General features: G+C 40.1%; 3 protein-coding genes across 6 annotated transcripts in view; 2 read left to right on the plus strand and 1 right to left on the minus strand.

Annotated features, from left to right (window-relative positions):
• LOC117572294 (uncharacterized) overlaps positions 1–9,786 on the plus strand; it is a 62,021-nt gene extending 52,235 nt beyond the window's left edge. Inside the window, exons 3-7 of the mRNA XM_034255003.2 lie at positions 2,270–2,648; positions 2,741–2,956; positions 6,600–7,015; positions 7,256–7,449; positions 7,514–9,786. Coding sequence (XP_034110894.1) covers positions 2,270–2,648; positions 2,741–2,956; positions 6,600–7,015; positions 7,256–7,449; positions 7,514–7,737 — 1,429 coding nt within the window. The 3' untranslated portion in view covers positions 7,738–9,786. The remainder of the gene's footprint in view (positions 1–2,269; positions 2,649–2,740; positions 2,957–6,599; positions 7,016–7,255; positions 7,450–7,513) is intronic.
• A 919-nt stretch (positions 9,787–10,705) lies between these two features.
• Positions 10,706–12,763, plus strand: LOC117568663 (cytochrome P450 12b1, mitochondrial). Of its 2 annotated transcripts, XM_034249465.2 has the most exons (6): positions 10,707–10,924; positions 11,039–11,162; positions 11,214–11,460; positions 11,517–11,633; positions 11,687–12,113; positions 12,170–12,763. In XM_034249465.2, exons 1-6 carry the CDS (start codon positions 10,829–10,831, stop codon positions 12,761–12,763), a joined length of 1,605 nt encoding a protein of 534 aa, XP_034105356.1. In that variant the 5' UTR covers positions 10,707–10,828. The 2 variants fall into 2 exon arrangements, with proteins under 2 accessions (XP_051861479.1, XP_034105356.1); XM_052005519.1 differs by having other exon boundaries at positions 10,706–10,924; positions 11,039–11,460.
• On the minus strand, positions 12,735–17,108 carry LOC117568664 (GATA zinc finger domain-containing protein 11). Of its 3 annotated transcripts, XM_034249466.2 has the most exons (9): positions 16,879–17,108; positions 15,024–15,265; positions 14,596–14,957; positions 14,312–14,530; positions 14,139–14,253; positions 13,642–13,749; positions 13,277–13,519; positions 13,153–13,191; positions 12,735–13,090 (listed from the first exon to the last, which is right to left on the minus strand). In XM_034249466.2, exons 2-9 carry the CDS (start codon positions 15,244–15,246, stop codon positions 12,870–12,872), a joined length of 1,530 nt encoding a protein of 509 aa, XP_034105357.1. In that variant the 5' UTR covers positions 15,247–15,265; positions 16,879–17,108; the 3' UTR covers positions 12,735–12,869. The 3 variants fall into 3 exon arrangements, with proteins under 3 accessions (XP_034105357.1, XP_034105358.1, XP_034105359.1); XM_034249467.2 differs by lacking the exon at positions 13,277–13,519 and having other exon boundaries at positions 16,879–17,106; XM_034249468.2 differs by lacking the exons at positions 12,735–13,090; positions 13,153–13,191 and having other exon boundaries at positions 13,495–13,568; positions 16,879–17,104.
• Between the last annotated feature and the right edge of the window lie 5,384 nt (positions 17,109–22,492).

Consider the following 22,492-nt stretch of genomic DNA (forward strand, 5'->3'; position numbering starts at 1 on the left):
ATTTTTTTATTAAAAATAAATTGGAATAGTCTTGGATACACAATGTTCCCACTTATTTCATTTATTTTTGATTAGTAAATACTTATTTTAACATTTTACAAAATAATCTATTTCTTATTTATTTTTTTATTAAAAATAAATTAAAATACTTTTAGATATACAATGTTGACTCATATAATTGCTAAATCAAAAGAATTCTCATTTAATTTTTTTAGGTTAATTGAAATTCTAAAGAATTCTCATTTCATTTATTTACATTAAGACCGCAATCTCAGTGTAGGGTACTCAAGAGAGCGTATACTAACTGCTTACCATAGTAATGCCTCAATGTGCGCACGTCTGACGTTTTAATAAAATTTACATTTGACTCAAATGAAAATAGCGTGCATTTTAATGTCTGAGCAACGGTTTCCCATTCAATCCAATGACAAGGTTGCGAACTAAAGCAAAGCGCTTCTCCGTGTTTTATATGCTTCAATTAGCATCCACTTAAATGTGTTTCACGTGTCGCCTTTCTACAATGTAAGAGAATCTTACTTCAAGGCGAATAATGTTTAAAATCTCAAAACAAACAAATGCTGATATTAATTATACAATTTTCTGTTTTTTGTTTGAAATTATATTCTTTCTTAGCAGTAAATATTACTGGAAATTAAAGTAATTTAAAAACGTAGCAAGTTTTCGTTTGCTTTGTAATTTTTTAAGCTTATTATTTTATTATCCTCGCTGTTGGAGCAAAAGGCACATAATTTTTCAGCATTAATTTACAAGCGGCAGCAACGATTTTAGCACAGAGAAACAAAGAGAGAGAGAGAGATAAATATGGCAAGTTGAAAGCGCAAAGTTGCAATTGTTAAGCGTTGAGAGTTGAGCGTTGAGTTGCTGAGCGTGTTGAGCGTGTTAATGCCGTTTGAGGAGTCGGGGTTAAGCTTTTAAGCCGCTTCCAGGTTGGCCCATTAGTTGTAGAATGCTTTAAAACAAAGTCAACTTGGCCAGGATTTAAGCCGTTTTAAGCTGGTTTTGCCGCCGGGCACGTTGGCCCGTTTTACCGGCGTGTTGCCAGCGAAAAAGGGTCGGCCACCTGAATGGGCTGTCAGCTCGAACGCGTGACAGCAACAGCAGCGTGTACTACACTAAGAACTGCTGCAACAACGATAACAACAACAACAACAACAATGGGAAAACAGTCAAAGGGATCGTTGCGTTTATGCAGATGCCAAGTCAAGTGGCAGCCCGCCTCCTGTGGGCCGTGAAACGAGGCCAGTATGCTGCTGCTGCTTCTACTGCTGCTGCAAATAGAAAACTTAAAGCATGCCACACACTTGCGACAGCACATACAAAGAGAGCGAGAGAGGGAGCGGGCAGGGGGCAGTGGGCAGGGGGAATGGGCGTGTGAAGTGAGTGGTTGATGGTGGTAGGGACGTCGTTACTTTTAACGAGGTGTCGCATGCGAAAGTCGGCCAGACCAACAGGATGGAAAGTTGCCCGTCTGCCAACTGCCTGTTGCCGCAGTTCAGTACTTTGCCTTACCTCCCCACTATCTCCCCCACTCAACAACATTCGCTCTCTCTCACTTTTCCTGTCTATGAAAATGCACTTAGCCGCCGTCTGCCTTAGCTTCTACTGCTGCGGCATTCTGCAAATGAAGTCATCCATTAGACGACGACGACGACAACGACAACGGCAACGGCAACGAACGATATTACGTATACGACGCCTATGCTATGCTGCTTGCAGCTGCAACTCATAATGCGGCCTGTGTTTGCTGTGGTTTAAGAGGAAACGTTTATAATGGAATTCGCTTAAGCGTTGACAAGGCACGGTGTGGAGTGTAGGGCTTACTGGAGCCAGGTTAGGTGTCGCCGCGCTAATATTACAACAGTTTTGGCTTGCGCGTCGAGTTGGGGCTCCTCTGCTCCTTTGCCATAGTTGGCCAAGTTGTCGTTTTGGGCCTTCACTTTAATTACTCAACGGCAGTCGAAACGGCAATCTAATTAGCCAGGCAAAGGCTGGCCCCTTTTGCTTGCCACACGCCACATACCGCACGCCACACTTGCCACTTACCGTCTCTCCCTCTCATCCTCTAGCTCTCTTACTTTTGCTTGACGACGCCTATTGAATGTGGCGTCCATTAGATTAATTGAGCACAGGAAAAGTGCCAAGCAAAGGACAATCTATAGTAATCTCATGACCTTTTGCTGTTCCCCTTTTTTTGGCTTTTGTCGTACTTATGCTTTCTCTCTCTTTTGCTTTTCACTTTCTCTTTCAGATGGCTGCCGAAATCAGCAATGCGACCCGTTGGCGCTGATGCCTCGCACACCGATTGCATTCTAGTCGTTGGCGTTTCCCGTCCAAAGCTGGCCGTTGTCTTTCTCACGGTCATGCTGATCTCATTGTTCCTCACCTTTCACGTGCTCTACGACAGCGCCGTTTACAACATTCAGGCCGCCCAAGCGGTCCACGAACGCCATCGTCTCTCGATGGCTGCCTCCGCATCGGCCGCAGTCGCTGCGGCGCCCTATTCATCGAATCCGAATCATTTGCCAGTGTTTGTGAAACCGGTGGTTAGTTCAAATCAGCTAAGTCATCCCATGGTCTTTCCCTCCAGTCGCGTGCATTTCCCCAAGACAAGTCGACGTCTGCCCCAGGTGAGTAATTACCTTCGGTAAAGTTCTGTTTTTCCTTGGCTTTTGCCTGTTCGAGCTAATTGCTGCAATTTGCATTTCGCACTTCATTTCAGGCACTGATAATTGGCGTACGCAAGTGCGGAACTAGGGCGTTGCTGGAGATGCTGTATCTGCATCCGCGCATCCAGAAGGCCGGCGGTGAGGTGCACTTCTTCGACCGCGACGAGAATTACCTGAAGGGCCTCGAATGGTATCGCAAAAAGATGCCGCACTCGTTTCGTGGCCAAATTACCATCGAGAAGAGTCCCAGCTACTTTGTCTCGCCCGAGGTGAGTGTCTGTCCTCTCTCCCACATTTTCAGTTCTCGAATTTCTGCACTCGCTTTGATGTCTAATTGGCAATTAGGCGCGTCCGCTGCACATGGCCGACCGTAATTATTAATTAACTGGTCGCTTGCTGCTCCCCACTCTCCACTCCCGACTACCGTCTCCCGTCTCCCATGCAAACGCGACTGCAATGACATCCATCAAATTAAAGCGAAACGATTTCAATCGCCGCCCACTAACAGTGTCTATGGGCATCTATTCCGTTGGAGAAAAGGGAGGTGGACATCCTCCCCTCTATGCACTCATATGGTAGCTTCTACTCTGCCAATTTCCGACTTTCATTTTCCTGTGTCCATGTCCGTGTCCGTGTTCATATCCAACCAATTTTGGGCAGCGGAAATGTTTGCAAATTCATTTGCCAAACGGCGTCATCTAACACACATCCCTCGACTCGCTTCGCCACCGTTCCGCCACTCTCTCTAGTCGCCCGTCTGTTTTATTATTGTTTTTATACCCTGTCTTTAACAGTGAAGTGTAGAGTTAAAGTTTTTAATGCCAAAATGGACAGACTTTATGAAAATCGATAATATTTTGAACTATTTTCTCTTATGTGTAAATGTATATAAATAATATTTTAATTAGGGCAATTCATAGCTCAACATTTCTTATAAATTTTATTCCAAGAATTATGTTAATAGCTAGAGTATTACATGCCAAAACTGGTAATATTGGAAAAGGAATTTTATGAATTTATGTTATATTTTGAAATACATTATGTTCTTGATATTTAGTTATGAAATTATAAATAAAACCTTTTTTTATTTTTACCTTTTGTTACCTATAGTGCAAAAAAATTAGAAAACGTACATAAAAGTGTAAAAAATATATGTATATAAAAAAAAACTCACACACAAATCTATTTTTTGTTTGTTTTATTTTAAACAATCAATTTTTTGTGATTTTTCCATGCTTGAAATAAGATTATAATTCTTCAATTTCAAGATTAGGCAATTTAGAATATTTTTCAGAAATTTGAACTTCAATCAAGAATAAACTAAATTATTTCAATTTTGATTTCATATAATATTGATTTAAGATTTTATTCTTGATGGTCCAAAAACTTATTTTTATAATAGAAAAAAATAAATAAATTCCTCAAAGTAATAACATTTCCATTGGGATGTTATTTTAAGCCGTTTTAACTTCACTTTTTAGCGGATGAGTTTTCGAAAATGTTGGAGGTTTTATTTTCACAGCTGTATATTCAACATTTTTTTAAACTACTGAATATCTAAAGGCACTTTTGAAATTTGGCCACTTCAAGAACAAGTTAAACTTCCAAAGCAATTAGCACAGCAATCGAAATTCGTGCATTCAAATCTCTTCAGTTTGTCTAACAATTTAGCAATTGCCTTTAGCAAAGCATTTTTGAATACTTTGCTTACTGGAATAACTTGCTAGTCAGACATTCCCTTCGGCTGACATATTTATTTGTTTTCAGTTTTGTTTTATTTTGGCGCCTGCTGCCCGCAGAGTGCCCCCTGCTGCTGCTCATGTTGCTCTCGATGCTGGTGCTGATGCAATTTGCTGGTCGAGCCGGAAGTTGCATGTGTCAGTGAAATTGAAGCCTTCAGGTGGCAACTGGTGACTGGAAACTGGGCAAGAGTTGCCCACTGGGGAAATGGGAAAATCGTAGCGGCTGCGGTGTCATGGCAATGCAATAATTCATCCAGTTTTGTGTTCAATTTGTGGCCGAATTGCATCTGAAACTGCAACTGCAACCCGATTTTCCCTTTGGTTAAATCTTCATTAATGCCATTATTAATATTTATCGACTTACGCTTCGGCGATGAGAAGGCGTGCCATGCCCCGGTGAATCGTAGAAACGCCCTCGACCACATTTGCCCAATGCGATTTAAATTTGTTGCGAATTTAAGAAGGCAATTGCAGCTTTAAATTAGCAGCATGCCTCGATAAATAATGCAAGTCCCAACGGTGTGCTTTCGCCTCCAGCTGCTGTAGGTGCAGCGATGGAAAGAGGAGAAACATACCTGTATATTTACTGTAGCATATAGCCACACAATATATATGTAGTACACTCAGTCGCTTCAGTGTTTATTTAGTTCGCTGGCTGGCATAGTTTGAACAAAATACCGCCATTTTCTGGTTCATCAAGATGAAAGTTGGCCAACAACAGCCGCTTGCCGCTGCCGCTGCACTTGTTGCACTCTTTACGAGTACGGGGGTGCCCATTGAAATTGATTAACTTTATTTAGCTCGCTTCGTTGCCGCTCTATACTCTCGTTTAATGACAGTAAAATAGGCGGATGTACACGACGGCAACTGCAGAGGTGATAGCCCAAAAGTATGCAACATTTTTTGCAATATTTCCAATACATCCTTATGATATGAGAATGAGGTTTGGCCGAATAAGTTTTTCCTAAATGTGTTGTTATGGTACTTTATTGCTATTCTGATTCAATTACCTAATAAATACCCAAATCTAAAATAAAGAAACATTGTATCAGCCACACGATCAATCTCTAATAAAATAGCTATTTACAGAATAAAATAAATCAAAGAAAAAAATCAGAATAAAATAAATTAAATAAAAATTTACTTAAAAAATAATCCTGCTCTACAACATTAAGATATGCTTGTTTAAAAGTACTTTTTGTGTTCTGTTCATCTTGTTATTTAATGTGTTATTTTGTTAAGTTTTTTATCTTGACTTTGTCTTTCTTTATAAACGCTGTCTTGTTAGGCTGGCAAATAGATGACAGTAAACCTGTTTAAATATTAAAGAAAAAACATATTTATTTGTGGAATATTTTATAATTTAAACAGGTTTACTGCTGCCTATTTAACAGCCTAACAAGTTATGAGTTGATCTTTGTAAGACAGCACTTGGATATTTATTTAGTATACGGTATCTAGTTCTCTATATTGAAAGAGAAGCTTAATTATATTCTGCAACAGGCAAGTGAGCTCATTTTGTAGAATGACATTTCTAAACTCTGAAAAATTTTGGGAGAAACTATATCGAAAGTTTTAGCTTTAGTTTAAATTAAAAGTAAATAGTTGTAGCACTTATTGATTATCATTTACAATTTTAATATTGTGAAAGCAGATTCTCTTTTCTTTAACTCGTGAACAATGACTGCCCGATACTTCTTTTAGCATGGCATTGCATATATCTTAATGATACTTAATTTAACTTATGTTATAGTTATATATATTACTAGCCTAATAATATAATTAAATATTACTCCAAACATAATAATTTAATTTTCCCAATCAAAACATACTTTTTTTTGAATATGTCGAAAACTTCAGAAGTACAGGGTATGCTGTAGCTCATCATGTCGCTCGCCCATTGTACGCCTGGTCGACGACGTCGGCATTGTGGGGCCATATTTTCCGTTTAAATTAAATTGTTCACTGCACAGTGCCTGCAATCAGGTAGCGAGCAAGGCGACGGTGGTGGCGACGAGAGGCAGCATACTGCTGTGGTAGACTGTAAATTCATTAGCTGCTTATCTTATGGCCGCGTCATAACTTAACCATTATTCGAGGCTTTTGCCGCAACCCCGTTCGATTCTTTATCCGACTACAAATGCGTCTTCTGTTTCTGTTGCTGTTGCAGGTGCCGGAGCGAGTGCGTGCCATGAATGCAAGCATCAAGCTGCTGCTGATTGTGCGAGAGCCGGTGACCAGAGCCATCTCGGACTACACCCAGTTGCGTAGTCATGCGGCGACTGCGATATTGCCGCTGGCCGAGAATGCTGCAACGAGCGCGGGTGCGAGTTCAAGTTCCAATGCAAATGCAAATGCGAATGCGGGTGCCGGATCCGGATCCGGATCCGGTTATGGGGCAAGGATGTCAACGCAATCGACGCTGTACGCCAAGCTGCAGGCGGCACATAGCTACGACAATGCGCTCGGCAGTGGCGCGGGTGCCAAGGAGACCGCCTTGGGAGGCGGTGGTGGTGGCATGGGAGCGAGACGTGCTGGAACGACAACAACCACGCCCACACCGAGTGCCGCCCAATTGGCAGCCAAGTAAGTTTTGAGTGCAAATGAAATGCAAACTGCAAACTGCAAATGAAAATGGGAAATGGAAAAGTGAAAAGTGAAAGAAAAAAATAAAATAAAGAAAACAAAGACAAATGAAAGACGCCTGTTTGACTTGCAGCTGCTCATTTGTCGCCTCCCACTTGCCACTTGCCACTTGGCTGCTGTCGGTTTGCCACTGCAAATTTATGTTTATACATTTCTTTCTCCATCTCTCTCTTTGTGCAGGTCCTTTGAAGAGCTGGCCATATTTCCCAACGGCACGGTTAATGAAGCATATCGTCCACTCAGCATATCCATGTACCACGTTCATCTGCATCGCTGGCTTGAGGTATTTCCTCGTGAACAACTTCTAGTGGTCAATGGGGATCGCCTGATCGAGGATCCTGTTTCGCAGCTTAAACGCATCGAAGCATTTCTGGGTAAACATTCGTATAGAAGTCCCTACTTCTAATGCTGCTTAATTAATGAATAATTCTTTCACAGGCATTGAACATCGTGTGCGAAGCGAACACTTCTACTTCAATGAGACAAAGGGCTTCTATTGCCTGCGCTACGATAATGGCGATCGATGTCTGCGGGAGACCAAAGGACGCAAGCATCCCCATGTGGATCCCGTTGTGGTCTCCAGACTGCGCAAGTTCTTTGCTGAATATAATCAACGCTTCTACGAGCTGGTTGGCGAGGATCTTGGCTGGCCAGAGGAATAGTTTCGAGAAACATGGACTGATGATTAATAGTACTTCACCATCCTAATACTTCAATGGCAAACTGCATTGGCGAGGGCAACACAATTTTCCACTTTGTTTGCTGCAGCATTTAATTACAGGCGAAAACAAACATTCAAGCTGAAAACTGCGTGCAACAACGAGCCGAACCGAACGGAACAGAACAGAACAAATAGCAAATAGCACGCTGAAGGATGCAGAAGGACCTAGCAGAGTTTTGCAGCGATGGCAGAGCACCATATTTCTGCCTGTCTGCCAGCGGGCTGACAGTTCAATTATGCGAACTTTGGCGCCACCAAAACTCTTTCCATTCTCCCTCCCCATACATCTCTCATCTCTCTCCCCCACCTTACCACAAATGCAACCAACTGCAGCGGACAAAAATGAAACAGTGAGAAAATAAATACGAATCGCAAGAGGAGGCCATGAAAATCTATGGGAAAATCGGGCAAAAAACCAACCAAAAAAACAACAGCAACAAAAAAAAAGAAGAAAAAAACTGAAAAGGAGAAAAACAACAAGCAATATCTACATGATGTACGAAGTTTGCGCATTGTCTGACTGTGCGACTGTGTGTGTGCTTGTGAGTGTGAGTGTGTGTGTATGTGAGTGAGGATGTTGAGAGAGCATAAAAATTAATTAAGCAACTAAATGTGATTTTATAGCATATAAGCGATACGATAAAGTTGAAAATGAAATGAATGCGTCTCAAGATTAATTAATGAATGAGACAATTAAATGTATTTAGACAGAATCGTCGGCTGAATTAAAAGTGTGCATAAAACAAACAACAACTAAACGTACTTACAGATGAAAATTTAAAAGCTACAATTAATTAGTTGATACTAGCATATCGCAAACATATCTGAGCTACTCAACCTATATAATTGAATATACCAGGATATAATTAAATTACATTAAATTTCAGAGGTTAGCCTCTGCAAAGATCACATATCAAAAGAAAACAATTTTGAACTCAAAACATATCATTAAAATGTTTAAAAAGAAATCTAGTCTTTAAGTAACTATATATACAAAATATTATTATAAAGAAAATATATACATATACAATTAAAAGTTATGTTTGATTTCTTAGCAAGAATTGCACTTGATTTATCTTAGTTTGTTATTATCATAAATATTATCAAGTCCTTAGACAAATTACTAGTTAAATGCACGGCCTAAAAATATTGAAAATATACAATTATTATGCACCTTCCCTAAGTAAGTTTTTTAATGAATTTTTTAGCAAATTATTTGTAATTGCTAGCATAAAATAGTTAAGCTAAACCAACTAAGTATACATATCAAGATCAAGATTAAGATCAGACTAGCTATATATACATATACATATTACTTATACAAAGATTTCATGTACTTTCGAAACTACTCGTTATTGTGAAGAAGAATGGAAAAAATCAAGCATATCAACTCAATGTGAGCAATTTAACTTAGACTAAAAAGAGAAAAGAAAACCCGAAAGAATAACTACTTATCCTTAAATGTGTGTTATACTTAAGATGATTATTATGATGATGATGATAATGATGTTGACCCAACGTATCTTAACTTTGTTAATTCTATGGCCTTGGTTCCCATCATAGTTCTAGTTCTTAGGGATCTTCAGCACACATACACATACATAAATCAAGAAGCGCTTAATTACGAACTCTACGAGTAAATAGGCCTAGCAAATGTTACAACAATCCATGTGATTTTATCACATTCTCAACTAATGCAATTCAATTTCCAGTTGCAACTCAATGCAAAATAACAATTAAAATAGGGACGAACAACGATGACAAATGAACCACAAGTAATGGAAACTAATCAAGCAATATCAAGAACAAACAAAACAAAAAACCAAAAACAAAAAGAAAAGGAAAAACAAAGACTGAAGGTCCTCCGCAGAATGTTTTCTCAATAATTTACGTTTCGAAAATACCAAAAAATAAAGGCAAACTAACAAAAAAAAAACAAAACAAAACCAATCAACCAAATACACGTATAAGTAGCATGAGACAACGAACGTTTATAATTTGTTATATTTTTATACAAAGTGAAGAAGCCACAACACAAAACACAAAACACGAAAAAACCGTTCAAGTTTGTTTTTATGTGCTGAATTTAATCGTATGTACTATAATATCAATTACACAAAGTGTAGTTATCAATTTATCCTTTAAACTACGCCAATTTAAATAGAAACATGAATACATATCAAGTGTTTAAACTCAACTCAAAAAACTCTAACGCCTCCATTGACATATTGATATATTGATGTATTGTCTACTTACATTTAATCTGTATGCGTATGTGTATGTGTATTTTAATGCAAGGCACATACATACTAAGCATACAACTTGCTAATCTATAATGTACCTTAACAAAACAAAAACAAAAACAAAAAACAAAACCAAAAGCGATAATGAAAAATCAACTATGTATATTTCTTTAACTCTCAAATCTCTTGACTCTTATTCAAATTTTCAATGTACATGACACACATACATATCAACAAATGGAAACGATCATTCAATAACAGATTCAACCAATTGTATCAAACAAAAAATGATAAACAAAAACACAAAAAAACTAAATAAAAAAAAAACAAAAAAATATATATAAAGAAATCAACATTTTAAACTTTAAAACAATTTTACGCATGCAATGAATAAATGTATTAAAAAAAATGCTGTTTTATTAAATTTTATTCTCATAAGATACTTCTTTCAAGATACTTTTAGTTATCTCAACTTAATTATAACACATCGCGCCAAAGGGTTAAATTTGCAACACTCGCTAAATCTTTCTGTGCTTAGCAATGACATGAACCTTATACGCAACTTGTCAACGAAGAGCTTTCAATAAAAAGCTTATCTATAGTTATGTAGCTGTGTAAGTATAAATTTATGTTAACGTGTAATTGGCATAGTAAACCGAGGCGTAGTTTTTTAGTTATAGTTTGTCATCTCTGCGGCTCGGTTGTGTTTGGCGAAAAGCTCAATGAAAAGCGGACAGATAGTGCGCTATATATAGATACATTATAATATTAGCTGGATAAACTATCGGAATGTTGAGGTCTATCAGCAGTAATTGTCGTTACGCGGCTGGGCAACAAGAATGCGTGAAGCGTTTGCTTTCGGTGAGCAGGACGCTTGAGCAGCAGGTGAGTGGAAACAGCTGAGCGCGAGAGTGTGAGAGTGTCGTAAAAGAGAGAGAGTGTGTGTGAGAGAAAGAGCTTTGTTTACAAACAATCCAACCCTGTTGGAAATTTGCACAGAACCTAGCACAACTTTTGGACTCAACACCGACGCGTACCGATGACGATTGGCTGAAGGCAAAACCCTATTCCGAAGTACCTGGACCAACGACGTTGCGCGTGCTTTCCTACTTTCTGCCAGGCGGTAAGTTTAAAGTACACCTAATGTTCCTGTCTTATTTCTCCTCATCGGCAGGAAAATTGTATAATACGAACTTGATACAAATGAATCGGCGCATGCGGGAGATGTATGGAGATATTTATCGCTTTCCGGGTATGATGGGCAAAGCTGATGTTATCTTTACTTACAACCCACAAGACTTTGAGGTGACCTACAGGAGTGAGGGTGTTTGGCCTATACGCATAGGTCTGGAAAGTTTTACGTATTATCGCAAAGTGCATCGACCGGATATATTTGGTGGCATAGGAGGACTGGTCTCCGAGTAAGTCATTGATAAAGAGCAGTGCCAACTAGTTGAGCTTATATGCTACCTCTCAGACAAGGAAAGTCTTGGGCGGATATACGCAACAAAGTTAATCCAGTGATGATGAAGGTGCAGAATGTCAGACAGAATCTGCCGCAAATCGATCGCATAGCCAAGGAGTTTATAGATAAGTGAGTTGCTTTAACCATATCAACAATTTTATAATTAAATTACTGCGTTTCAGGTTGGAAACATTACGCGATCTACAGACTAACACTCTTAGTGCAGATTTTCACGATCAGCTTAAGATGTGGGCCTTCGAATCGATTAGCTTTGTGGCGCTCAACACTCGAATGGGCTTGCTCACAGATCAACCCGATCCGAATGCAGCTCTGCTGGCCCAGCACATGACAGACTTCTTTAACGAAAGCTTCAAGTATGATGTGCAGCCATCCATTTGGCCTTATTATAAGACACCCGGCTTTAAGAAGTTTCTACAGACGTACGATCACATCACAGAGATCACAACAAACTACATCGAAGCAGCCATGAAACGCTTCAAACTGGAGAAGAATGAAGAGAACAAGTGTGTGCTGGAGCAGCTGTTGACCCTCAATAAGCAAGTGGCTGTTGTTATGGCAATGGACATGTTAATGGCCGGTATCGATACGGTAAGTAAGGATTTCTCTTGTCTGTTCACCTGTTTCTATTTTCAATTTAATTACAGACTTCTTCGGCATTTGTGACCATACTTTACCATCTTTCTCGTAACCCCGCCAAGCAAGCCAAGTTGCAAGAGGAGCTAAAGGGTATTCTAACTGATCCCTCTGAGCCGTTGACAGCTGAGAACACAAAGAATATGCCATACTTGCGTGCCTGCATCAAGGAGGGACTTCGCATCACCTCTATAACGCCGGGTAACTTTCGCATTACTCCCAGGGATCTAGTGCTTTCCGGTTATCGGGTGCCTCGTGGCACAGGCGTTCTCATGGGTGTGTTGGAGTTGTCCAACAGCGATGAGTACTTTCCACAAAGTGAGCAATTCATGCCAGAACGTTGGCTGAAACAGGACGCGACTACCGAGAACCAGGCGTGTCCCGAGGCCCGCTCTCGCAATCCATTTGTGTATTTACCCTTTGGCTTCGGACCACGCACCTGCATTGGCAAGCGCATTGCCGAGCTGGAGATGGAGACGCTGCTGGCTCGACTGCTGCGTCGCTACCATGTCACCTGGCTGGGGGAGAAGCCGTTGCAATATGAGAGCACCATAATCCTGTCACCACACGGCGATATACGCTTCAAGTTCGAGCCAATTGATTAAGCTCTCGCATTTACTTGGCAGTTCTTCTAACAATAATGGGGAATATAACGAAAGTATGTATTAAACAAAGGATATATTATGTATATAACGGAAAAGACGCTGTGCCCTAGCGTCGGTTACGCCCGCGGTAACGGTGATGGGAATTGTATTGCCGTTGCTGCTGTTGTTTTTCCTGTTGCTGCTGCTGTGGTTGCTTGTGGGTTTGACCAGGAGGTGTATTGCCGAATTGGTTCTCATAAGCTAGCGAGATGTTCCGTCTGACAGATTCTTCCAGATCGGATTGAACTGTGTGATCATCGTCCAGCTCAGAGTTTGGCGTGGAATAAGCTGTTTAAGTTATGGCATTTATTATAAATGGAGTACAATTAAGTCGGATATCGACTACTTACCGGCAGCAGTTTTGATGGTACAAAAGTAATTGGGAGAACCTGTGAAAGTAATAAAAGATAGCATGAATTGGGTTAAACGTAAAATATGGATGTGCAAAGAGGGAACAGGAGAAGCAGAACAAACCAATGGGACTATAGAAAATATCTTCAGAGGATGTGGCAGGCGTTAGGGTCTCAATTGTGGCATGAATCGGCGTTTGAGGTTCATTCGGTTCAGAGGTAGTTTCAACATCGGTTTGCGGCAGCAGCTGTACAGTATTGCCACTGCTGCTGTCCGTCTCGGTGTCCGTGTCGTTGGGATCAGGGTCAGTATCGGGATTAGGTGTGGAGTTGGACTGGGATTGAGGCAGGGGCTGGTCAGTTGAGGCTATTGTGTTTAAACACATGCACAGAGTAACAGAAACAAAGACAAAATACTAACGTTAAAATGTTAATTGGATTCATGGATCGCAGCTGGGATCAAGGTAGATGGGAACACTATATAGTTACCTGCAGCAGCCGTGTTATTATACAGTGCAGTCTTCATCAAAGCGGCACTCATATGGCCCGGCGACGACTTCCATTCATCCTCCTTCAATGTGGCCTGCCGTTCAGTTGCTAAGTCAAAGAAATCGAAGGCAGAGCAAGAAAGAGAGAGAGAAACAGTGTCAGGGACTGATTGCGGAAGGTTTAGGCCAAACTCACAATAATTATGATTGCAAGGGAAATTTGGAATTTGATTTTGGTCATGGTCTTGGACTTGGACTTGGAAGTGGAGGCAAATGAATCACTACTGGACTGGTTTTCAAGTGCATGAATATTCTGTATTTCGATTTCAGTTTCAGTTGCTTTCGGGTTTCGTTTTCTTGTTTTCGGTTTCATCTATCAACTTCAATCTTAAGGCTTAAATCGTTAATCGATACTTTCAGTTAATCGTTAAACTAGGACTTAGACTTAGGTGTCTACTCGTATCGAGGTAAGTCTAATAACAGTTCAATGTCCATTACCAACATCCGTCTGTTCCTTGTCATTGCTGCCGTTGCTCATCGTTGTCTTCGCCTGCGTTTCCTCCGACTCCTTCTCCTCCTTCTTCTTGCTGGGTGGCAATCCGTTCGATTTATGCTGCAGTTTCTCAAAAGTTAATAAGAGATTTGAAGCAGGTTTTCTAGTCTAAGCTTACCTCCTCGGCGATCTCCTGTTCCTCGTTGCTGCTGATCTCATCGCTGCTGTGGGATTCGCTCTCGCTGGAACTGGTTGCGCTCTCGTCCTCTGCCTGGGGCACAAAGTCCGAGTCATCTTCGGAGTTCTCATTCGCATACTTGTTGAGCATTTCATCGATTGTCAGATTCTGCACTGCAGTTTCCTCTTCTTCCCGTGGACGCTTGGCTACGCTCTGATTCTGCAGATGGGAATAATAATTCACTATAAAGATCAGCATATATGGTAAGTGAGATCTTTGTTCACCTGCTGTGGTTCGTGCTTCTGTATAACGAAAGAGCGTCCACTATTTGCCCGCTGCACACCTGGACGACAGATGGCACGAGAGAGCCATTGACTGAGCTGCTGGGTAAAGCTCTTGCCCGACAAGCTGGATGCTTCCTGCTGGCGATGCCGCATCACCTTCAACCCATGAACGCGTATGGCACGCAGCTTGCGGCGACGCGTCTGTATAAAGTAAATCATATCCGAAGGCGACACCGGTCCATTGCCAATCATCAGTGCTCCCACCGATAGCCAGATGCGCGTCAAGCGCAGCACAACGATGAGCAGCAAGAAGGGCACCCAGGGTAGCGGACGCTCCAGCAACGCTGCATTCGAGTTCTTCTCTGTGAAAGCCAAGTACTGTAGACTGGAGATGGTTGGCAGGGGAGGAGGAAGTGGAGACAACTTACCCAGTGGCAGACTCCACTTGGTGGTGTCCTCGAGCAACTTGAGCACACGATCGGTCCGCTCAATGGCATACTGGCCAAGACGTGTGCTGGCAAAACGCTCGGCCTGCTCACGCACCTTCTGGTAGAAGCTGGGAGGCCGCTGCAGTTCGCTGACTTCATCTTCGTCGATATGATCGTGCTGCGTATGTTGATCCTTAACCCCCGTCTCTGTGTCTTGGGCCATGCTGCTGCTGATGCTGATGCTACGCGTGATTAATAGGCAAATTTATATATAAACAAATTAATTCATTGTTTATGTATTGTTCGCATTTTGATTATCTGAATTTGTTGAAAGATCATAAAGGTACGTTCATTCTCAGCGTGATTACTGGCTGACAACCCGAATATATAGAAATCTACGAATAGACCTGTACTACAAAACTTATAAGGCCTCAAATTTCATTTATAATTCGAGTACTATAAGTAGATCTGACACCGTCTGACATCGGCATCTCATTGCCACCACCTATTCGTGTTATCAGCTGCCACCATCGCATCGCACTTTAAATACACTTTCATTACTTTTTCTCTTCTTTTTGTCGTTGCGATTTTTTTTTGTGTTTTGTTTGCGACTGTCTGGCAAAACTTATATATGAACCATGCATTATCTATTCATTAGCTTTCAGGCACAATGACTAACAAACAAAAAATCAAAACAAATTAGCTATTATACAATTAGAGCACTCGAACTTTGTTCATGATTAGGGAAGACTGCGAATAGTTTTGCTTGGTGATAAGCTAATCACTTGGAAACCTACTCAATACTTAAATCATCTTTAGGAAACTGACATAAATAGTATATTCAATGTCTCAAATTCATGTAGTCTTACCTGTTTAATTTTATTACAATTTAATCAGTTCCTGTTAGTGGAATAAGATTACTTTTATATTGTATTTTGAACTACAAATCTATCTGTGTCAATACCAAATATAATAAGCCATTCAATTATAATTACAAAATTTAAAGTTTTTTTTTTTTTAATTTGTTGTAAAATATAGTTTTGGAAACTTTCTTATTTTGTTTTTAATGTGTACAATCCCAATTATTCTAAAAATTTCAAACCGTTAGTGAAACCAAAAAAAATTATTGAATAAGTTCATTATGTTCATATTGCAAATAATTATCAGACTGTATCATGTAAAATATGATTCCACGATCCCAGCAACCATATCTGCATTTGTTGTGCATCAAGAGACTAAAGTGTTTCAAAACAAATATACAAAAATATTTATTATAAACATTTACATATGCACGCCATTTAATATGATATTTATAGCGCTTATTGCATCGTTCCAAAAAAAAAAAGAAAAAAAATAGAACAGCATACGAAAACAGAAAAAAAAATGAATGAAAAACGAAATAATAAAATTATCAAAAATTTATTGGCGGGATCAAAGTGTATCGAAACTGTATGCAAAAAGCGACGGCTGCACACAAATACACACTCTCAGCCATACACATAATGACACAGTATAAATGTGTGGAATAAAGAAATGGTAAAAATAAGGAAAAAAAAGAGAAGCATGCGAGGACAAGCTAAAGAATGCCGTCCATGGGAATAAAGGAATGCAAGCGGCGCATAGCGAAAATAAAAGGCGGGAAACATAGGCAGAGGCAAAGGCAAAGGCAACGTAAAGCAAAAGCAAAAACTGTAACTGCGACGTTGAACCCGACGAAGAGAACTTGAACCTAGCTCTGAGGGCAACCCTTCGTTCCCCTCTTTACCGCCTACACACTGAGATAACGGTTGATGCGATTAAATGGCGCACGAGAAGCAGCCGAGCAAAGTGCATAGCCGACTAAAGCATGACTTACCCGGTTTCTATTTTTCCACTTGCACTTTTTTAAGGCACAACTTAGTTTTATATGTTTTTAATTATGTCTACTTTATTGCCGAAACTTTCAAGTCGTAGTACTTGATAGTTTTTTTATAATTTGTTGGTACAAAATGTGTATTAAAAATTGAAATAAAAAACACTTTAAAAAGGGCGGACAAAAGACCAGCAAAAAGTGACCAACGAGCGACTGCACAACTCCCGAGTGACTGACCAAGGCAGCTTGAGACGAATGCCCTAGAAGCCGGCAGCTCAACGATCGCCAGCTTCGATTGTCGTTATCAGCTGTTATCGAAGAGACAGAGCGAAAACAAAGAGAGCGCAAATTGAGCTCTCTTAATCAGAGCATCACTAAGCAACGCTGCGTTCATCGCACAAAAGGTATTTCAATAAGCTTTAACAGGAATTTGCTGTTGTTGTTTGTCTTCTGATTAACTTGTTACCTTGGAGTCGCTTTTTCCTGCATTCACACTCGGCATAAGTTTATTGGAGCGTTTACTAAAGCCGAGCCCCGCCAAGCCCTCGAGGCTGAGTGGAATTGTGGCCCGCACAAAGCTCGAGAGGATGCTTGGAATGTTACAGGCAGTTAAGCACAACACTTTCGAATTGCTTTGATGGAATTATACAATTGTGTGAAAAGTATTTTGCAAATAATTGATATTGATGCAATGCGGCGGAGGTTAACGATAAAAGGGTCTGATAAAATGTAAATTATTTATTACAGTGCCACAATGTAATATAATCATATCAAATGCGGAGCTATTTGTCAAGCCAAACATAAGCTTTGGCTCATCCTGTTGGCAATTATTATCCTGTTAACAGGAGCCGCCCACAGCCAAATCACTCAAGGCTTTTCGGCAGCAACCACTCAATTGCCGCTGCGCTGCTGCTCTCAAACCATACTCACACACAAAGACACATATACAAATACCATGCCCAGAGAGCTTTCGACTTGTGCGAGCAGCACATAAAAGCTCTCAACGAAAAAACAGTTTCAGTTGCGCAAAAACTCTCCACGTTGGCGGACGCAGCAACGCGGCGAAAAGAAGCGAAGCGAAGCGAGACGACGCGACGCGACGCGACGCGACGAAGACGACGCAAAGCGAATCGAAGTGAAGCGAAAGCGCGTGCAGGAAACTTACGCAGAGCCAAATCGCCATTCATCTCGCGTGCTGCAGCAAACGGGGCAGGCAGCAAGGCTGCCATTGCATTTCTTGCAAGTGTGGTGAAGTGTGAGAGAGTGTATGTGAATGTGTGTGTGTGTTCATGTCCCAGCAATTTGTGGGCAATGTTGTGAGGCTGGTATAAAAATCATACAGTCAAAAGCGAAAAGCAAAAATATAAAAAGTTGTAGTCGGAATTTGGAGTGGGAGAGAAACAGCAACAGCAGCAGGAACAGCAGGAGGTCGCGCAGCAGAGGAAGACGGGAAAAACAAAAGCCCGAAATGCGCCCGTGTCGATGTAATCAGTGGCAAACGAACAGGCAGGCTGCCAACTGAGCGGGCACATTGATATCGCAGCACATGCCTCCAAAACTGTAGTTACAACTGTAGTGGTATTGGTGTTGGCTCGCGTGTCACCTACACGCACACACACGCACGCACACACACACTAACAATACCTACAGCTACAAATATGCGTAAGTAATGAGCTACTCAAAAACACACACACACGAGCACACACATCAACATTTGCTGGGAATATTGTTTCCGTTTTCAAAAAATTGATAAGCGAAATGCGAACTGCAACCTGCGACCCGCTCTATAAAAAGAGCTGTAACGGGTTCAGCTATTACGGTGTAACACTCTCCCCAAATAGGATGCTGCCAACAGCTGCTCTACTCAGTTAAGTTCTATGCTCTTCTCTCCTCTGCTCTGCTCTGCGTATTTTTATGCAGCTTTTAGGCGCTGCGTAATCCGTTATCCTTTTGGCCCCAGCCGGGTAACACTTGACTTGCCTCACCTGTGACGGCCTCACCTGTGTGTCAGCTCTGCGCTGTGCTTTGCTGGCTGAGCCCCACTTGAGTGTGCCATCATTTCAGTGGGCTATTTTTACATACGACTTACTCTCGTGCATATGCGAGTACAAATTAGTTGGCGCATAAATTTGTTGCACGTGGATGACTCGAAGAGTTTCGCAATAACAAACATAGTGGCTAGGCAACTTTCAAGGGTTGAGTGCACTGATTTTGTTATTGAGTTTGGGAATTGCTTAATTGCTTTTTTTTGTACTTTGTCTATCTTTCTAATTAATAGTTTTTAGTTTACCACTAAATAAATGTTGTTGCTTTTTCAAGTACTCATAGTATGCATAAACAAGTGCAATAGTCGAATATGATCGACTGTGGAATACCCGATATCTGCTTTAAACAAAGAATAACTGGAATTAAATTATACCAATTTTATATGCCGACAAAATGGAAAAATAGACTTAAAGCAATATTCGGTATATCGATTTACTACTAGGTTCATAAAATACCATTGAATACGAAATGTAACAGATAGTCTTCCTAACTAAATAGAGCTAACAGCTGCAGTACATTTTATATGTACTATATATACCATATAAGAATACAAAAAGCTATATTTGGTATATTGACCCATGAGCTGGAGTCGGTTTTTGTCGAAATAATATTATATTTTTCAATACATTTTTAAGCGGGTATAAGAACAAAAATTGTTATTATACAAATTCAATTTTAAGAAAATTAAATGATTGTTCCCAAATAATAGAATTCGTTTCCAGTCATTCCTTATTTGCATTTATCCTTCTCTTCTTTACCTTCGCATATTATTGAAGCTGCCCTCGCGTTTTTTTTGGCGCCATATCGGCAACGGGTTGTTCGCTCTGGCGATTCCACGCACGGTTCTACGGATGTTATTCGTCAAGGGGTTATGGCACCTTTGCATGCCGCTGCGCTTCCGCTTCACACACACATACACATTGGCACAGTGGCACACATACTAATACATAGGCTACACGCAACAGCATTTATGCTTCTCCTCTTATACACACCAATACACAGACATATACACATTTTACTCACATGGCGGTCATTCGCTCTGGCTAATGTACGAGTTGAAGAACAAGTACAAGCCGCTGCAACACTTAGCTACCCCTCATTTCCTCCCCTTGCCACTCCCCCTCCCTCGTCCCACTCTGTCTGCGGCAAAGTACTCAAAGATGTCGCGTGCCAAATGACTTGTTATAAAATATACCCAGCTCAAATGCGACATTCTTAATGAGGAGTTTGCGAGCCTAAATGCAAAATCTATGCAACAGGCAGCAAGTAAATTAATTGCAGGGTATATATGGAGTCTAGCAAGCAGCATATTCGCTTGCTAATTATTGGCTTGGGGACTATTTGCCGCATATGCCAGGGCAAGCAGATAAATTGTGGCATTAGTTTGATGTCATGCTTCCTTTTTTTTTCGTTTTTGGTATTTTGACTATTTATGCGCCCATTTGACTTGTCAACCTCTTGGCGGGGGGGAGCAGAGGGATGAGACTAGAGCTTGTGTCTCCGTCGGTGGCCTTGAGGCATCGTCTGATGTCTGTGTGATGTTGCCCCGCTGTTTATGTCGCGCAGCATGCCACAAGCAGCTCTGCTCGAACTGAGTTGATTGAAATTGCCGCCCATTCGTAAATTGGCTGCATGACAAATCTAAAATTCGCAGATGCCGCCAGAATCGTAATCTCATTATAGTTGATCAATTTAGTAGCAGCAGGTAAATGCCACACACACAGTTTAAGGTTGAAAAGTCAGGGGATATATCAGTTGACATTTGTGGCCATCGCCAAGGAAAATGAATATTCATTTCGTTCGTTTGTGCAACACCCGCTTTTTGCAAGTTTTGTCAGTTGTTTTGGTTACAAACTTTTAATTACTTGCCGCAAAGTGCGGCAAAGAGTTAATTAAAATGCGAGTCAACCCTTTGCCCCAGTTTCCTGTCACTTTCTTGCTACTTTCTACTTGCCACATGCGTTCACTTATGACCCTCTCCATTTTACACCACCCACAAAGCCATAAAGTACTTCATCAAGTGTCGCTGACTGATACTCATGGTCAAGGCTTCGATGTTCGTTCGTTGGCAATCCTTTCAAGTCGCTGCTGCTATTATCCTGACCTCTCACACCTAATTAAGCCATTAATGCTGAGAGCCTTGAGCCTCAAATGGATTTTCGGCTCAAACACGCGAGAGCTGCCATTTTAGAGGGTGTTGCAGAGATTTTGCGGCCAAAGTTAATTAACTCTTGCAATTGACCAGCAGCAAATGTTGCAACAACGAGCACAGAGAGTAATGCTCTCAGTGTTGTGTTTGCATTTTTTATGACATGGCTTGTGGTTAATGCCCACAATGTGAACGAAGGACATTGTCGACTACTGATTAAAGCAAATGAAATCCATAAAACATGAGCTTATTTAGCTCAGCTTATCATATTCATTCACATTGCGCACACATATTTAATGCATGCAATAAGGCTGGCTTATATCTTTAATGTGCTTTCGAACTTATTTACACTTAAGGGAAACTGCAACTGAAATTGCCGGATATCATTAGGTCGTCTCGCCTTCTAATTAAATAAACATCGCATGCTTAACAGTAGGGCTATAACGTTTTGAGTTAAATTTATTTATGCTATTAACAGAAGCTAATTTAGTTAATGAGTGAGAAAAGCGCCATAGAAATTTCTTCAATTATTGTTTATGCATGAATAGAGCCACTTTACAGAGTTTTTCTGCATTTGATATTTACAAAAAAAAAGGTCTTTTTAACTTTGCTTAGTTTTTAATCTATGGTATATTTAGATTGCTAAAATACTAGCCTTTGGTATATTTAAGAATATTTGCGACATATTTAAAATATATGGTTCTATATCAATATTCCAAATATAGCCTTTTGTATATTTTCAGTATATTTAAGAGAAAAAAAACTGATAGCTGATATCTCCCCGTCTTACTTTCCTTACTTTTTTCAGTCTACCTCTATTCTATTCTCTTGCAATCAAATTCCGTTTTATGTAAATCTTTGGTATACTGAGTTATTTTCCTAAGCTGTTTTGTATATCGTATTATCACAATCTCAAAATATTATTTATTCTTCTTCGACTTTAGCATTTTTAATACACAAACACTGGCATTGAAACGTTTCCACAAATATTTCGAATGTTGTTTATATGGAAATTTAGTTCTACTTTTAAATAAAGTTTATTTAGGTCATGAGGATGAAGAGAACTTCAACATTTAAAGTCAATGTTAGTCATACAGTGTTTTTCTATAAGAGAATATTTATAAAGCAGCTTACAGAACTTTTCAGTATTTAATATAGTATTTACCATAAAACATAATGTGTTTTAAAATATATGGAAATTTAGTTCTACTATTAAATAAAGTTTATTTAGGTTTTGAGGATGAAGAGAACTTCAATATTTTGTCATAAAGTGTTTTTCTATAAGAGAATATTTATAAAGCTGTAAGCTGCTTATGCTTAGTATTTAATATATTATTTACCATAAAACATAATGTGTTTTAAAATTGTTGTTTTGTTAATACTTTGGTTAAGTTTTTTCAGTTTTTGTTCAAATTTAAGCCT

The sequence above is a fragment of the Drosophila albomicans genome, chromosome 3, assembly GCF_009650485.2.
Source record: "Drosophila albomicans strain 15112-1751.03 chromosome 3, ASM965048v2, whole genome shotgun sequence".
Taxonomy (NCBI): domain Eukaryota; kingdom Metazoa; phylum Arthropoda; class Insecta; order Diptera; family Drosophilidae; genus Drosophila; species Drosophila albomicans.